General features: G+C 45.2%; 1 protein-coding gene across 1 annotated transcript; it reads left to right on the top strand.

Moving 5' to 3' along the window:
• The first annotated feature begins 1813 nt into the window (after positions 1-1813).
• On the top strand, positions 1814-10377 carry GPR83 (G protein-coupled receptor 83). Its single transcript, XM_006134408.4, has 4 exons — positions 1814-3177; positions 4299-4424; positions 6184-6317; positions 8171-10377. The coding sequence occupies exons 1-4, from the start codon at positions 2797-2799 to the stop codon at positions 8793-8795; spliced, it is 1266 nt and encodes a 421-aa protein (XP_006134470.2). The 5' UTR covers positions 1814-2796; the 3' UTR covers positions 8796-10377.
• The last annotated feature ends 3086 nt before the right edge of the window (positions 10378-13463 follow it).

Below are 13463 nucleotides of genomic sequence, written 5' to 3'. Positions count from 1 at the left end.
CTATTATTGCTCCAGGGCAGGGATCGGACATCGCTCCTTGGGAGACGCTTTTCTCCACAATTGGGGAACGGCGCTGCTATACGCCTTTCCCCCGATCGTCCTAGTTCCCAGGATCCTGGAAAAGATCACTGTAGAAAGGGCTCGAGTAATTCTCATAGCCCCAGCGTGGCCACGGCAGCCTTGGTATTCAGTACTCCACCAGATGTCCATCAGGACACCGTATACCCTTCCTCTGCTTCCGGATCTCTTGACTCAGGACAACGGCTCCCTTTCCCATCCGAAACCCGAAACATTACACCTCACGGCGTGGATGCTCGCTGGTTCAATCCAATCGAACGATCATGTTCGCAGAGAGTCAAGGAAGTATTAGTACACAGCAGAAAAGATTCCACTCGAAAGACCTACCTCGCCAAGTGGGCCAGATTTGAAACGTGGTGTAGCACTGATGGTAGGGATGCTTACGTCGCAGGAATATCCCAGATACTTGATTACATTTTACACCTCCACGACACGGGCCTTGCGATAGCCTCGCTGCGAGTGCATCTAGCAGCAATTAGTGCTTTTCATCAAGGTCAGGATGGGTTTTCTGTATTTGCTCATCCCATCACAAGGAGGTTCCTAAAAGGACTTACAAATCTCAACCCACCACGGCGACCACCACCACCTTCCTGGAATTTAGACTTTGTTCTGGATTCCTTGACACGCCCCCCCTTTGAGCCCTTGGCTACGATACCGTTGCAACTTCTAACTACTAAGTTGCTTTTTCTGCTTGCCATTACATCAGCTCGCAGAGTGAGTGAAATAGCGGCATTCATGTCATCACCGCCTTACACGGTGTTTACTAAAGAGTCGGTAACGTTGAGATCTCATCCAGCTTTTGTTCCAAAAATTTGTTCGGATTTTCACATCAACGAGCCAGTTGTTCTCCCCTGTTTCTATCCCAAGCCTCATACTTCAAGGGAAGATGCACGATTGCACACGCTCGATGTGAGGAGGGCATTAGCCTTTTATATCGAAAGAACGCGACACTTTAGGAAATCGGACCGTCTAATAGTGTCGTTAGCAGATCGAACCAAGGGACAACCCATCACTTCCCAACGGATTGCGAGGTTAATAGTGTCGTGTATTACAACCTGCTACTCTATACATAACAAACCTCTTGCGGGTACTCCTAAGGCCCATTCTACGAGAGCAGTAGCCACGACTACAGCTTTTCTTAGAGGTGTTCCTTTCCGAGACATTTGTCGAGCAGCTACATGGTCATCGCATTCTACCTTTATGAGGCATTACGCTGTAGTAAACCAATTTGCTGCCGATTCCTCCGTGGCTACAGCAGTACTTTCGCATAGCCATAAACCTTAGTCCCGGAGCGCTCAAGTGTTCGAGTACTGCTCTGAAGTCACCTGGAGTGGAGCACCCACGGGGCCACTCGAAGAAGAAGAAGAAGTTACTCACCCTGTGAAGTAACGATTGTTCTTCGAGATGTGCCCCGTGGGTGCTCCACGACCCGCCCTTCCTCCCCGCTCCGGTATTTTCATTTTATCGTTTCAGGGAGCGGCTGAGAGGAATTGAGCAAGCCGGACCGCGCACAACACATCAAAGGCGCGAACGCCGCCTCGGGCAGCCACGCATGCGCGGTCCGGCGGACCACGGCTCTGATAGCTCTCCGATTCGCGGCGCCGGGACGGGACCCGACACCTGGAGTGGAGCACCCACGGGGCACATCTCGAAGAACAATCGTTACTTCACAGGGTGAGTAACTTCTTCTTTTGCGCAAAAGCATCCATGCCCAGTATAGACGCACTTTTGCGCAAGAAAGCTCCGATGGCCATTTTAGCCATCAGGCTTTCTTGCGCAAAAATTAAGGTGCCTGTCTACACTGGCCCTCTTACGCAAGTATTCTTGCGCAAGAGGGCTTATCCCTGAGCAGGAGCATGAAAGTATTTGCGCAAGAAGCACTGATTTTGTACATTACAAAGTCAGTGCTCTTGCGCAAATTCAAGCGGCCAGTGTAGACAGCTGGAAAGTTTTTGCGCAAAAGCAATTGCTTTTGAACAAAATCTTGCCAGTCTAGATGCACCTAAGGTGTTGGGTGTTTTTAATGAGAGGCTTAACAATAGCCAGCTAGAAGCCACATAGTCTTTGAGCTTACAAGGGAAAAACCTTTGAGTACAATGAACTTGTCTAACTCTTACTTTCTATTCTCTACCTCCTTACTAGTGGCTATAGATAGTCAATGCAGCGGTGCTGTAAACAAGGGTGAAACTAGCCTAAAATACATTTAAAATTGTACTTCTAAATTGGACTCTTCTAGATGCAGCACAGCTGTCAGACAGTGTTGGTTGATAAACAGAATTTACATGAAACTGATGCTGCTGAGAAGGAAAAATGCATGTTCAAGTGAAGATTTTCTTATACAGTCCAGATATAATTATCTCAGAGGAGAAGTGGGCGTCACAGAATAAAGCCAAGTAAGAGTGTAATCTTGGACAAAGCGAGCATGTCAGTGTAGCAGTAATATTAAAGCATCCAATGGGTAGAGAGTCTTGCTAGCAGCCTGCCTGAGATGGGAAATATAAAAGTGCTAAAAGAGAAGTCTACACTGAGTCTGGCCACAGCACTTGTCTGGATAACCTGCTGTTGTTTTTGGCTGATAATTTCTGCGTTTTGTTCGCAGTCATGAAGATTGTGCTAAGGAAAGCAAACTACTTCAGCAAGCCTGTCACTGACTGAATACACAGTATTGTTCATAGATGAGCTATTTCTGAATCTGAAGAAAGAAGCAGCTTTTTAGAAATGGTTACTCCTTCTATATGGCTTTCTTCTCCATACTTAGCACATGCCTTTGAGAAATCAGCAAAGCTGAACACAAGTTTTGAAGGGTCTTTTGAAATACCCAACATCTCCAGTTTTTTTCCCTGGAATAACTACACCCTTGCTGACTGGCAGAGCTTTGTGGGCAGGAGAAGATATGGGGCAGAGTCTCAAAATCTTACGGTGAAAGCCCTGCTCATTGTGGCATACTCCTTCATCATAGTTTTTTCGCTCTTTGGGAATGTCTTGGTCTGTCATGTCATCGTCAAAAACAAAAGAATGCACTCCGCTACCAGCCTCTTCATTGCGAATCTAGCTGTAGCAGACATAATGATAACACTTCTCAACACTCCCTTTACTTTGGTAAGAACTTGACAGAGGTCTGTTCTCTCTCTCTGCGGCTTTTCTCTAAAATGTGAGCCTCTGTAGTGGAAACTGTATCATTGGCAATTTTTTCCCTTAACAGAAATAGCTTAGTGTATGGAGTTCACCTCTGATTGTTGTTACTTGCACGCACAGGAATGGCAAATGACACTGTAGTAAAAATGAGGCTGCAATTTAAGTTCTATTAAAGCATTCATTTAATAACTTTTTTCTGTATCCTGTTTTATGGATTTATATTCTACAGTCTATTCTCTGCTAATGCAAGACAGTTCTATGATAAATTTGCTAGTGATCTTTCCAGGTTAGTTTCAAATGTCTGTAGGAATGGAATCATAATATTTTGGGAAGATTTAACAGATTTTTGCTTTTTCTAAAGCTTATGGTCCAGTTAGAAATAGAATAATAAAAATTGCACCTGTGGTTTATGGCCAAGGGCATTGTTGGAACTAAACTAGTAAGAATAATAGGGCTATAGTTACATGCAATTTTACAATATTTACATATTTTCTCTCCCCTTAGGGGCTTCTGATATAACACCATGAATCTCCCTTATTTAAAAATATGGTTAATGATCAGATCAGCATCATATTACATGATCTGATGAAAAGAAAAATTTGCATTGTACCTAGCTCAGGAATGCAGGAGTATCCAAGTATCCACCAGGGATGTTTGGGCAAGGGGAACTGACTTGTTGTCAGTTATTTGGGTATGGAGGAAAATATTTTGAAGAAAGCCAAACAAATGCAATTAGAAGTTACTCCACTAAACTGGCTGGGTGCATCGTGCCGGGACAGTACAGTGGCACTCATATAACTATTACTGGATCACCTTCAAAAAAACCCTTGACACTATTTAATGTCCTATTTCAGGCTACAGTAATCAGCCAATAAATCAAAGGAGACCGAGATTAGATAAAAGAAAGAAGTGGTGTGTTAGCCCATTTGTGACCTGCAGATTTTCAATAATTCTTTAGGGACGGAAGACAAGAGCAGCTAGTTGTGTGTTGACCAGGGCATAGTGAGTTGAGTGTCTGGCATGTGAAAAGCATCCTAATTATGCATGTAAAAAGTCAAATGTATTCCCTGCTGGATTGTTCTTAGGCTCGGTTTGTGAACAGCACGTGGATATTCGGAAAGGGGATGTGTCACATCAGTAGATTTGCACAATACTGCTCCCTCCATGTCTCAGCTTTGACTCTCACAGCAATCGCAGTGGACAGACACCAGGTGAGAGTTCTCTTAAGCCATGAACTACAAGTGCTGGCTCATTTCCTTATTTTTTAAAACTAGAAGTTAAAAACCATTTTCAGAACACCTGAGTTTAGCACAGGGCATGTGGTGCAAGAATTGCCAGGGGATGGTATATATTTTTTCTAATGAGTACTCTAGTATCACCTAAGAAAGAGGAATAAATACAATTTAGGGGCTACAGGGTGCACTGGCAGTCTGGAGTCCTGAGTTCTGTTCTCAGGTCAGCCACTGGCTTTTTGCACAAACCTTTTTGCTTCTCTAATAGGGTTGAACCTCTCTAGTCTGGCACACACTGATCCGGCAACATTCGTAGTCCAGCATGATTTTAGGTAGCTGGATGTCCACTTCTCATAGGTGTGACCAACTTTCCCATGGTCCTGTAAAGTTTGTTTACAGCCACCAGTCCTGGCTCTTAGTGTTCTGTGCTGTTATTTACCTCTAATTTATCCCTAAATGTCTTCTAAGAGCCCACTAAGCAGTAGAAGTGTTGGTAATGCTGCTAGACAATATCGACCTCCTGTGGTTCAGCAAATTCTCTGGTTCAGAATGGGTCAGGTCCCAAGTGCAGAGGTTCAACCTGTAGTAATGTCTGCCTCCGAGAGGGAGCTTGAAGCTGAATGAATGGCTTGTGCTCCTTCATCCAAGAATCTCAAAGCATTTCACAAAATATTGTGTATTATTCTAAATGCAGGTACATGCTGCATCTTCAGACATACACTCACATATGAAGAGCTGTAAAATACATATGTGAGTGTATGTCAGCATACATTGTTCTTCTTTTGGTCCTCCTCCAGGATCCTCTCTACTCCCTGGGACCCCTAGTTCTTCCCAGGAACACCCAGTTCCTCAGCACCCTCCCGGTCTCCGTGGCCCACTGCCAGTCCCTCACTAGCCCCTCTGGGCAGATGGCAGTTTCTCCAGGCCCCTCCTCCCTGGCCACGGGGGTGCCTCTGCTGCTCGGTTGCCTCCTGCAACCCTGCCTTGCAGTCTTGTGGCCTGGGGCTTCCCTGGCTCGAACTCCCCCAGCCTACCGCAGCTGCCTCTGTGCAAGCCACAGCTGCCTCCTTACAGCCCGGTCTTTTAGGGCTGCCTCCATGCGAGCTCTGGCCGCGACTGCCTCCTTGCAGCCCTGGGCCTCTGGCCGGGTAGCCTGGGTTCATCGTGCCATAGCCTCCCCAGTCCTGCCCTCTTCCAGAGAGCCTCTTGCTTCCTCGGTAGTCAGGTCTCCACTGCTCTCCCTCCAGAGCAGCAGGCAGGTAGATCTCCCTCTCCTCCTCCTAGGAGCTGTTCTGATTGCCTCCAACTGGGCCCTCATTTGCCGCAGCTGTGCTTCCCCGACTCCCTGTTCAGCCCCTCAGAGGGTCAGGGCAGGGCAATGCCCTGTCACACAGGACAGAAATTGGTGCCTCCCCAGGAGCCCACTGAAGTCAACCCCTTCGCCGTGTGGGTGCAGAATTTCACCTCATCTCCCGTAGCAGGATTGGGGCCTTACATTTATCCATTTCTTTCAGCGTGAACTGGGAAAGCTGGTTACTTACAATTTCATTCACAGTCCCACTCACTTTCTGGTTCATTAAGCTGCCATCAGAGGGAGCCGTGTGCAGGCATCTCCCCTGCAGCAGAGGCTCATTAAACTGCCATAATTACTGCTGGATTTAAGAGTGGGAGATAATATGAGGAAAATTGCAGAATTATTAAAATGGCATCAAGCTACATGTCTGTTTATTCCAAATAGGTTATAATGCATCCTCTGCAACCGCGCCTATCCACTGCAAAAGGCATCGTGTACATCTCTGTCATCTGGATCATGGCAACGTGTTTCTCTCTCCCACATGCTATTTACCAAAAACTCTTCACTTTTGAATACAGGTAAGACTGATCCCTGCTTTGATTCACAAAAACATATGGAGCCTGATGCTCAAGTAGGGGACAAGCACGTATAACTTCACTGAAGACAAAGGAGCCATGACATTTTACACCAGCTTAGCATTTAGTCCATAGATACCTATCACAATGGCTACTCTTCTCATATTATTCATCAGCAACACAGAGTGTCAGATGCACCAGGCCAGATGATCAGTTATCATCATAAATTAGCAATTTACACTAAAATTTACACTGGCTCATTGATTGAGCTCAGAACTGGAAACGAGTTCCTAACTGGTTCTGATTTAATCCCAGCTCCATAGAATCATAGAATAATAGGACTGGAAGGGACCTCGAGAGGTCATCGAGTCCAGCCCCCCGCCCTCAAGGCAGGATCAAGCTCTGTCTACACCATCCCTGACAGATGTCTATCTAACCTGTTCTTAAATATCTCCAGAGAGGGAGATTCCACCACCTCCCTTGGCAATTTATTCCAATATTTGACCACCCTGACAGTTAGGAATTTTTTCCTAATGTCCAATCTAAACCTCCCCTGCTGCACTTTAAGCCCATTACTCCTTGTCCTGTCCTCAGAAACCAAGAGGAACAAATTTTTGCCTTCCTCCTTGTGACACCCTTTTAGGTTTTTGAAAACCGCTATCATGTCCCCCCTTAATCTTCTTTTTTCCAAACTAAACAAGCCCAGTTCATGAAGCCTGGCTTCATAGGTCATGTTCTCTAAACCTTTAATCATTCTTGTCGCTCTTCTCTGTACCCTTTCCAATTTCTCCACATCTTTCTTGAAATGTGGCGCCCAGAACTGGACACAGTACTCCAGCTGAGGCCTAACTAGTGCAGAGTAGAGCGGCAGAATGACTTCACGAGTTTTGCTTACAACACACCTGTTGATACAACCTAGAATCATATTTGCTTTTTTTGCAACAGCATCACACTGTTGGCTCATATTCAACTTGTGGTCCACTATGACCCCTAGATCCCTTTCCGCCATGCTCCTTCCTAGACAGTCGCTTCCCATCTTGTATGTATGGAACTGATTGTTCCTTCCTAAGTGGAGCACTTTGCATTTCTCTTTATTAAACCTCATCCTGTTTACCTCTGACCATTTCTCTAACTTGCTAAGGTCATTTTGAATTATGTCCCTATCCTCCAAAGAAGTCGCAACCCCACCCAGTTTGGTATCATCTGCAAACTTAATAAGCGTACTCTCTATCCCAATATCTACATCATTGATGAAGATATTGAACAGTACGGGTCCCAAAACAGACCCTTGAGGAACTCCACTTGTTATCCCTTTCCCCATCACTGACTCCTTGGGCAAGTGACTCAACCTCTCTGTTTTGGTTTCCTCTTTTGTAGAATAAAGATCATAATACCTGCCTGACACCCTCTGCGGTGAGGATTAATTAACATTTGTGAAGTGTTTTGCTGATGGAATGGGCCATAGAGATGATCATTCTTTTATTACTATTTATATATAGAAGTTCATTGAAAGGCAGGGAGAGTTTCACACCACTCCTAAGAACTTCATTTTGTGCAGCTGGTAATTAGAGGTTGCAATTAATTAGCTTTATAAGGCGATCACAATGTCATGCATGCTGTGATAAATTATTCATATCATATTTCTTGTAAGCGCCACTATGGGCTACCTCCTCAACTGGTGTAAACCAGCATTGCTCTGCTGACGTCAATGGAATGATGTGAATTTGCACCAGTTGAGGATCTGACTCTTTGCTGTTATGACAGGAGTCTTGTCTTTCTCTCCCTCCATTACTGTCTCTTACTGTGATGCCTAAGCATGTTTGCTCATTCATTGTGATCAGTCCTTTTATCTGCAGCGAAGAAGTTACCCGATGCCTGTGTCTCCCAGATTTCCCTGAACCAGCTGATCTCTTCTGGAAGTATCTAGACTTAACAACGTTCATTTTGCTGTACGTTCTTCCCCTTTTCATCATCTCTGCTGTCTACATGAGAGTGGCCAAGAAACTCTGGCTGCACAATGCCATTGGGAATGTGACCATGGAGCAGTACTTCGCCCTTCGGAGGAAGAAAAAAAAGACCATTAAGATGCTGATGCTGGTGGTTGTCCTCTTTGGTGTTTGCTGGTTTCCTTTAAACTGCTACGTTGTCCTCCTTTCTAGCCAAACTATTCATACCAACAATGCCCTGTACTTTGCTTTTCATTGGTTTGCGATGAGCAGCACCTGTTACAACCCCTTCATTTACTGCTGGCTCAATGAACATTTCAGACTGGAACTGAAGTCTTTGCTTAACGTATGCAAAAAGCCACGTAGCCTGAGAGAGCACAGGCCTCCATCCACAGTTCCATCCTACAGAGCAGCCTGGCCAGAAAACAGCAACTTCAAGAGGTCTCGGGTCACCCATGTCCTTCCATCAACCTCTAATCTCCAATCAGGAAAGACAGACATCACTTCAGTTGAACCTGTAGTAGCTGTGAGTTGACTGACATAATCAAATGGGTCTTGTGGGATCTGCACTAGGATTGCAATGTATCTATATGGCCTCCAAAGAAGATACTCTTGAAGATGGGAAAAATTATCTTTTCTTTGTCAGACTGACTTTGAACTGTTGGCTAGCAAAGAACTCTGTATGTACACGTAACTTTTAGCTGTAGGTAATGCTGTCTAGTCCTTTGTCCTAGGAGGTTTGTGTGTGTGTTGTGTATTGTGAGCTAGAACCAAAGCACTGAAACCATTATCAAACTACATCAAGTCTCAGTGTTGAAAATGTTATGTAGTGCACATGGAATTGGTAAAGAAGTAAATTCATTGTGATGGCATTGCTTGAATCCAGCCCAATTTAGCAGGGACAGAAAGCTGTTATCATGGATCACAGGCTAAATGGGCCTTTAAGGCAGCCCAGGCAAAACATTGCCTATGATCTAGCAGCCACCCCGAGCTGACAGAGATATGGTAACGTAGGCCTTGTCTATGCTGGCACATTTTGTCAACAAAAACAGCCTTTTGGTGGCATAACAGTGAGAGCATTTACACTGCGATGCGACTTTTGTCAGGAAAAACACTCACTTTTGGTGACAAACTTCCGGTCCTGCAAGAGACTTTTTTTTTCTTTTCACCTCTCTTTGTGACAAAGAGCAAGTGTGGAGTCTGCTGTTTGTTTTGTCCAGGGAACTGGCTTCTGCCAGCATCCCACAATGCCTGCCCTGATGGCTGTACTCAGTGTTTTGTGATCTCTGCTGCCCTGCAAGCATGCACCTCTCCCCTCTCAAAGCTTCCAAGAAGCATCTGACAGTTGAGTGAGCTGCTTGGTTTGCGGAACAAAGAAAGAACAAATCATTGGAATGCTCCTGTTCTGCCTGCGAGGAACACAGCAGCAGGCACACTGCTACTGCCGTGGAAGGACTGGTGAGATTGCTGTGCTACTTTGACATTCCTCAGCACAGAGAGCACTCAGAGTTGCTCATGATGCTGCTCCTCATGAAATGAGGTGCTGCACCAGGTCCTGATGAAATGAATCCCAGGATACTCAAGGAGCTGATAGAGGAGGTATCTGAGCCTTTAGCTATGATCTTTGAAAAATCATGGCAGACAGGGGAGATTCCAGAAGACTGGAGAAGGGCAAATATTGTGCCCATCTATAAAAAGGGGAATAAGAACAACCCAGGAAATTATAGACCGGTCAGTTTAACGTCTGTCCCAGGGAAGATAATGGAGCAGGTAATTAAGGAAATCATATGCAAACACTTGGAAGGTAATAAAGTGATAGGGAATAGCCAGCATGGGTTTGTGAAGAACAAGTCATGCCAAACTAATCTGATAGCTTTCTTTGATAAGATAACGAGCCTTGTGGATAAGGGAGAAGCGGTGGATGTCATATACCTAGACTTTAGTAAGGCATTTGATACGGTCTCGCATGATATTCTTATTGATAAACTAGGCAAATATAACTTAGATAGGGCCACGATAAGGTGGGTGCATAATTGGCTGGATAACCGTAGTCAGAGAGTTGTTGTTAACGGTTCTAAATCCTGCTGGAAAGGGATAACAAGTGGAGTTCCTCAAGGGTCTGTTTTGGGACCCGTACTGTTCAGTATCTTCATCAATGATGTAGATATTGGGATAGAGAGTACTCTTATTAAGTTTGTAGATGATACCAAACTGGGTGGGGTTGCGACTTCTTTGGAGGATAGGGACATAATTCAAAATGACCTTAGCAAGTTAGAGAAATGGTCAGAGGTAAACAGGATGCGGTTTAATAAAGAGAAATGCAAAGTGCTCCACTTAGGAAGGAACAATCAGTTCCATACATACAAGATGGGAAGCGACTGTCTAGGAAGGAGCATGGCGGAAAGGGATCTAGGGGTCATAGTGGACCACAAGTTGAATATGAGTCAACAGTGTGATGCTGTTGCAAAAAAAGCAAATATGATTCTAGGTTGTATCAACAGGTGTGTTGTAAGCAAAACTCGTGAAGTCATTCTGCCGCTCTATTCTGCACTAGTTAGGCCTCAGCTGGAGTACTGTGTCCAGTTCTGGGCGCCACATTTCAAGAAAGATGTGGAGAAATTGGAAAGGGTACAGAGAAGAGCGACAAGAATGATTAAAGGTCTAGAGAACATGACCTATGAAGCCAGGCTTCATGAACTGGGCTTGTTTAGTTTGGAAAAAAGAAGATTAAGGGGGGACATGATAGCGGTTTTCAAATATCTAAAAGGGTGTCACAAGGAGGAAGGAGAAAATTTGTTCCTCTTGGTTTCTGAGGACAGGACAAGGAGTAATGGGCTTAAAGTGCAGCAGGGGAGGTTTAGATTGGACATTAGGAAAAAATTCCTAACTGTCAGGGTGGTCAAATATTGGAATAAATTGCCAAGGGAGGTGGTGGAATCTCCCTCTCTGGAGATATTTAAGAACAGGTTAGATAGACATCTGTCAGGGATGGTGTACACGGAGCTTGATCCTGCCTTGAGGGCGGGGGGCTGGACTCGATGACCTCTCGAGGTCCCTTCCAGTCCTATTATTCTATGATTCTATGATTCATAGCTGAGGAGGCTGTGGGAGAACTCGGAAGGAATCCCAAGAAGCACAAAGATCAGCTCTGCCTTCCCCCAAAATTGCATTGTGGGATGCTTACCCACATTGCTTTGCCCTATCTGTCAGTAGGGGAGTTAATAATGTGGCTATGAAATGTCAACAATGGGAGGCAGAAAAATCGTTTTGACTGGTTTTCACTTTTGGTGACTTGCATGTTGACAGCACTTTTATCACCAGACCTTTCTGCACTGGTGGGCCACATCTAGAGTATTGTGTCCAGTTCTGGGGCCCCCACTACAGAAACAATGTTGATGTATTGGAGAGCGTCCAGTGGAGGGCAACCAAAATGATTAGTGGTCTGAAGCACATGACCTATGAGGAGAGGCTGAGGGATTTGGGTTTGTTTAGTCTGCAGAAACGAAGAGTGAGGGGGGATTTGATAGCAGCCTTCAACTTCCTGAAGGGAGATTCCAAAGAGGATGAAGAGAGGTTGTTCTCAGTAGTGACGGATGGCAGAACAAGGTGCAATGGTCTCAAATTACAGTGGGGGAGGTCTAGGTTGGATATTAGGAAAAACTATTTCACCAGAATGGTGATGAAGCACTGGAATGGGTTATCTAGGGAGGTGGTGGAATCTCTATCCCTAGAGGTTTTTAAATCTTGGCTTGACAAAGCCCTGGCTGGGATGATTTTGCTGGGATTGGCCCTGCTTTGGGCTGGACTTGATGGCCTTCTGAGGTCTCTTCCAACCCTATGATTCTGTGATTCTATAACTTCTTTTGCTGTTGTATATATCCTGGCTTCTGTCATTTCCACTCCAAATAATCTGATGAAGTGGGTTTTATCCACGGAAGCTCATGACCTAATCAGTATGTTAGTCTTTAAGGTGCACAGGACTCCTTGTTGTTTTTAAAACATACACTAGTCCAACCAACACTGAAGAAACCTATCCTGGATAAATTAACCCACAACTAGCAAGCCCTGCATCAAACTTTCTGTCCCCAAGCAAGTTCATAGAGAAGCTATCCAAAGGCCAGTTGCATGTTCATGCAGTTGAAGCTAATATCCTGGACCTGGCACGATTTGAATTCAGGTCAGGACATGGAAATGAAACTACTTTAGTGGCATTGATGGATATCTCCTCCTGTCAATGGAAAGAGGATGGACATTTGTTTTCATCTTGCTGGATTGCTCTGGAGCATTCAATGCTGACCATCAAATATTGCTGCCTCATCTGAGAGAAGTATCAGAGATCCAAGGTAATGAGCAAAAACACTTTGCATCCTTTTTAGTGGAGGACACAATGAGCATGGGGGTGATACCTTGGGGAAGGGAAGGAATGGGGAAAGAGCTGTCATGGAGCAGCCGTGGGAACTTGGAAGAGATGGATTGGGCAGCCATGTGCTAATGCCTCATATGGTTTAACAGCAAAGGGACTGCTTCTGTGATGTAGAGGGCTGGAAAAAGGAATTTCTGTACAGAGTCTACAGAGGCTGCAGACACACCCAAAGCACCCCGCACCATGGAAACACTTGGCATTTACTCTGTACATTTAAGCAGCTACAGTAGATGTGAAAATTGGCTTTTGGGGTTATAGAAGTATTGATGTGAAAATCTGATAGTCAGCACTGAGATCTGGGGGCTGATAGGCAGGGACAGTTTTTTTACAGTTCATGTGCTCAGACTTAGGAAAAGGTTGGCTCACTAAACCCATCAGCCGAAGTGGCAAAATAATAACGATCCTGAGTCTGTTTGCAAAGTGGCGAGCACCAGGGATGGTTCTGAGAGCTCTTACTACCCCTTTCACCACCCTTGCTCACTGAAGGAGGGCGCAGCTCCCCTCCATTGCCAAAAGAGCCCCCCACCCTCTCCTTCTCCTCTTCCTCCACTTGGCACAGTGAGAGCTCCCTCTACTCTTTCAGTCTGCTTAGACCATTGCTATTTACAGTGACTTTGGGCCCAATTCCCATCTCTGCTCTGGCTCCTTCATGCCACCCAGGTGACTCTCTACTGACAAAAGACCGAGCAGCCCCCACACTGCTCCATTCCAAGATCCAGCAGATAAATCAGCCCACAGGATCAGAAAGCCATAACCAGCTCCTGACAGGTTTCCCTGCCC

The sequence above is a fragment of the Pelodiscus sinensis genome, chromosome 1 (assembly GCF_049634645.1).
Source record: "Pelodiscus sinensis isolate JC-2024 chromosome 1, ASM4963464v1, whole genome shotgun sequence".
Lineage (NCBI taxonomy): Eukaryota > Metazoa > Chordata > Testudines > Trionychidae > Pelodiscus > Pelodiscus sinensis.
The sequence above is the reverse complement of the archived record's forward strand: the minus strand, read 5'-3'. Positions and strand labels throughout refer to the sequence as shown.

What these genes read in the sequence shown, in the direction of transcription:
- GPR83 (XM_006134408.4), top strand. Translation starts at nt 2,797, where the DNA reads ATGGTTACTCCTTCTATATGGCTTTCTTCTCCATACTTAGCACATGCC. An exon ending in TCGCAGTGGACAGACACCAG is followed by an intron (nt 4,425 to 6,183) that starts GTGAGAGTTCTC and finishes TATTCCAAATAG; the next exon opens with GTTATAATGCATCCTCTGCA. An exon ending in CTCTTCACTTTTGAATACAG is followed by an intron (nt 6,318 to 8,170) that starts GTAAGACTGATC and finishes TTTTATCTGCAG; the next exon opens with CGAAGAAGTTACCCGATGCC.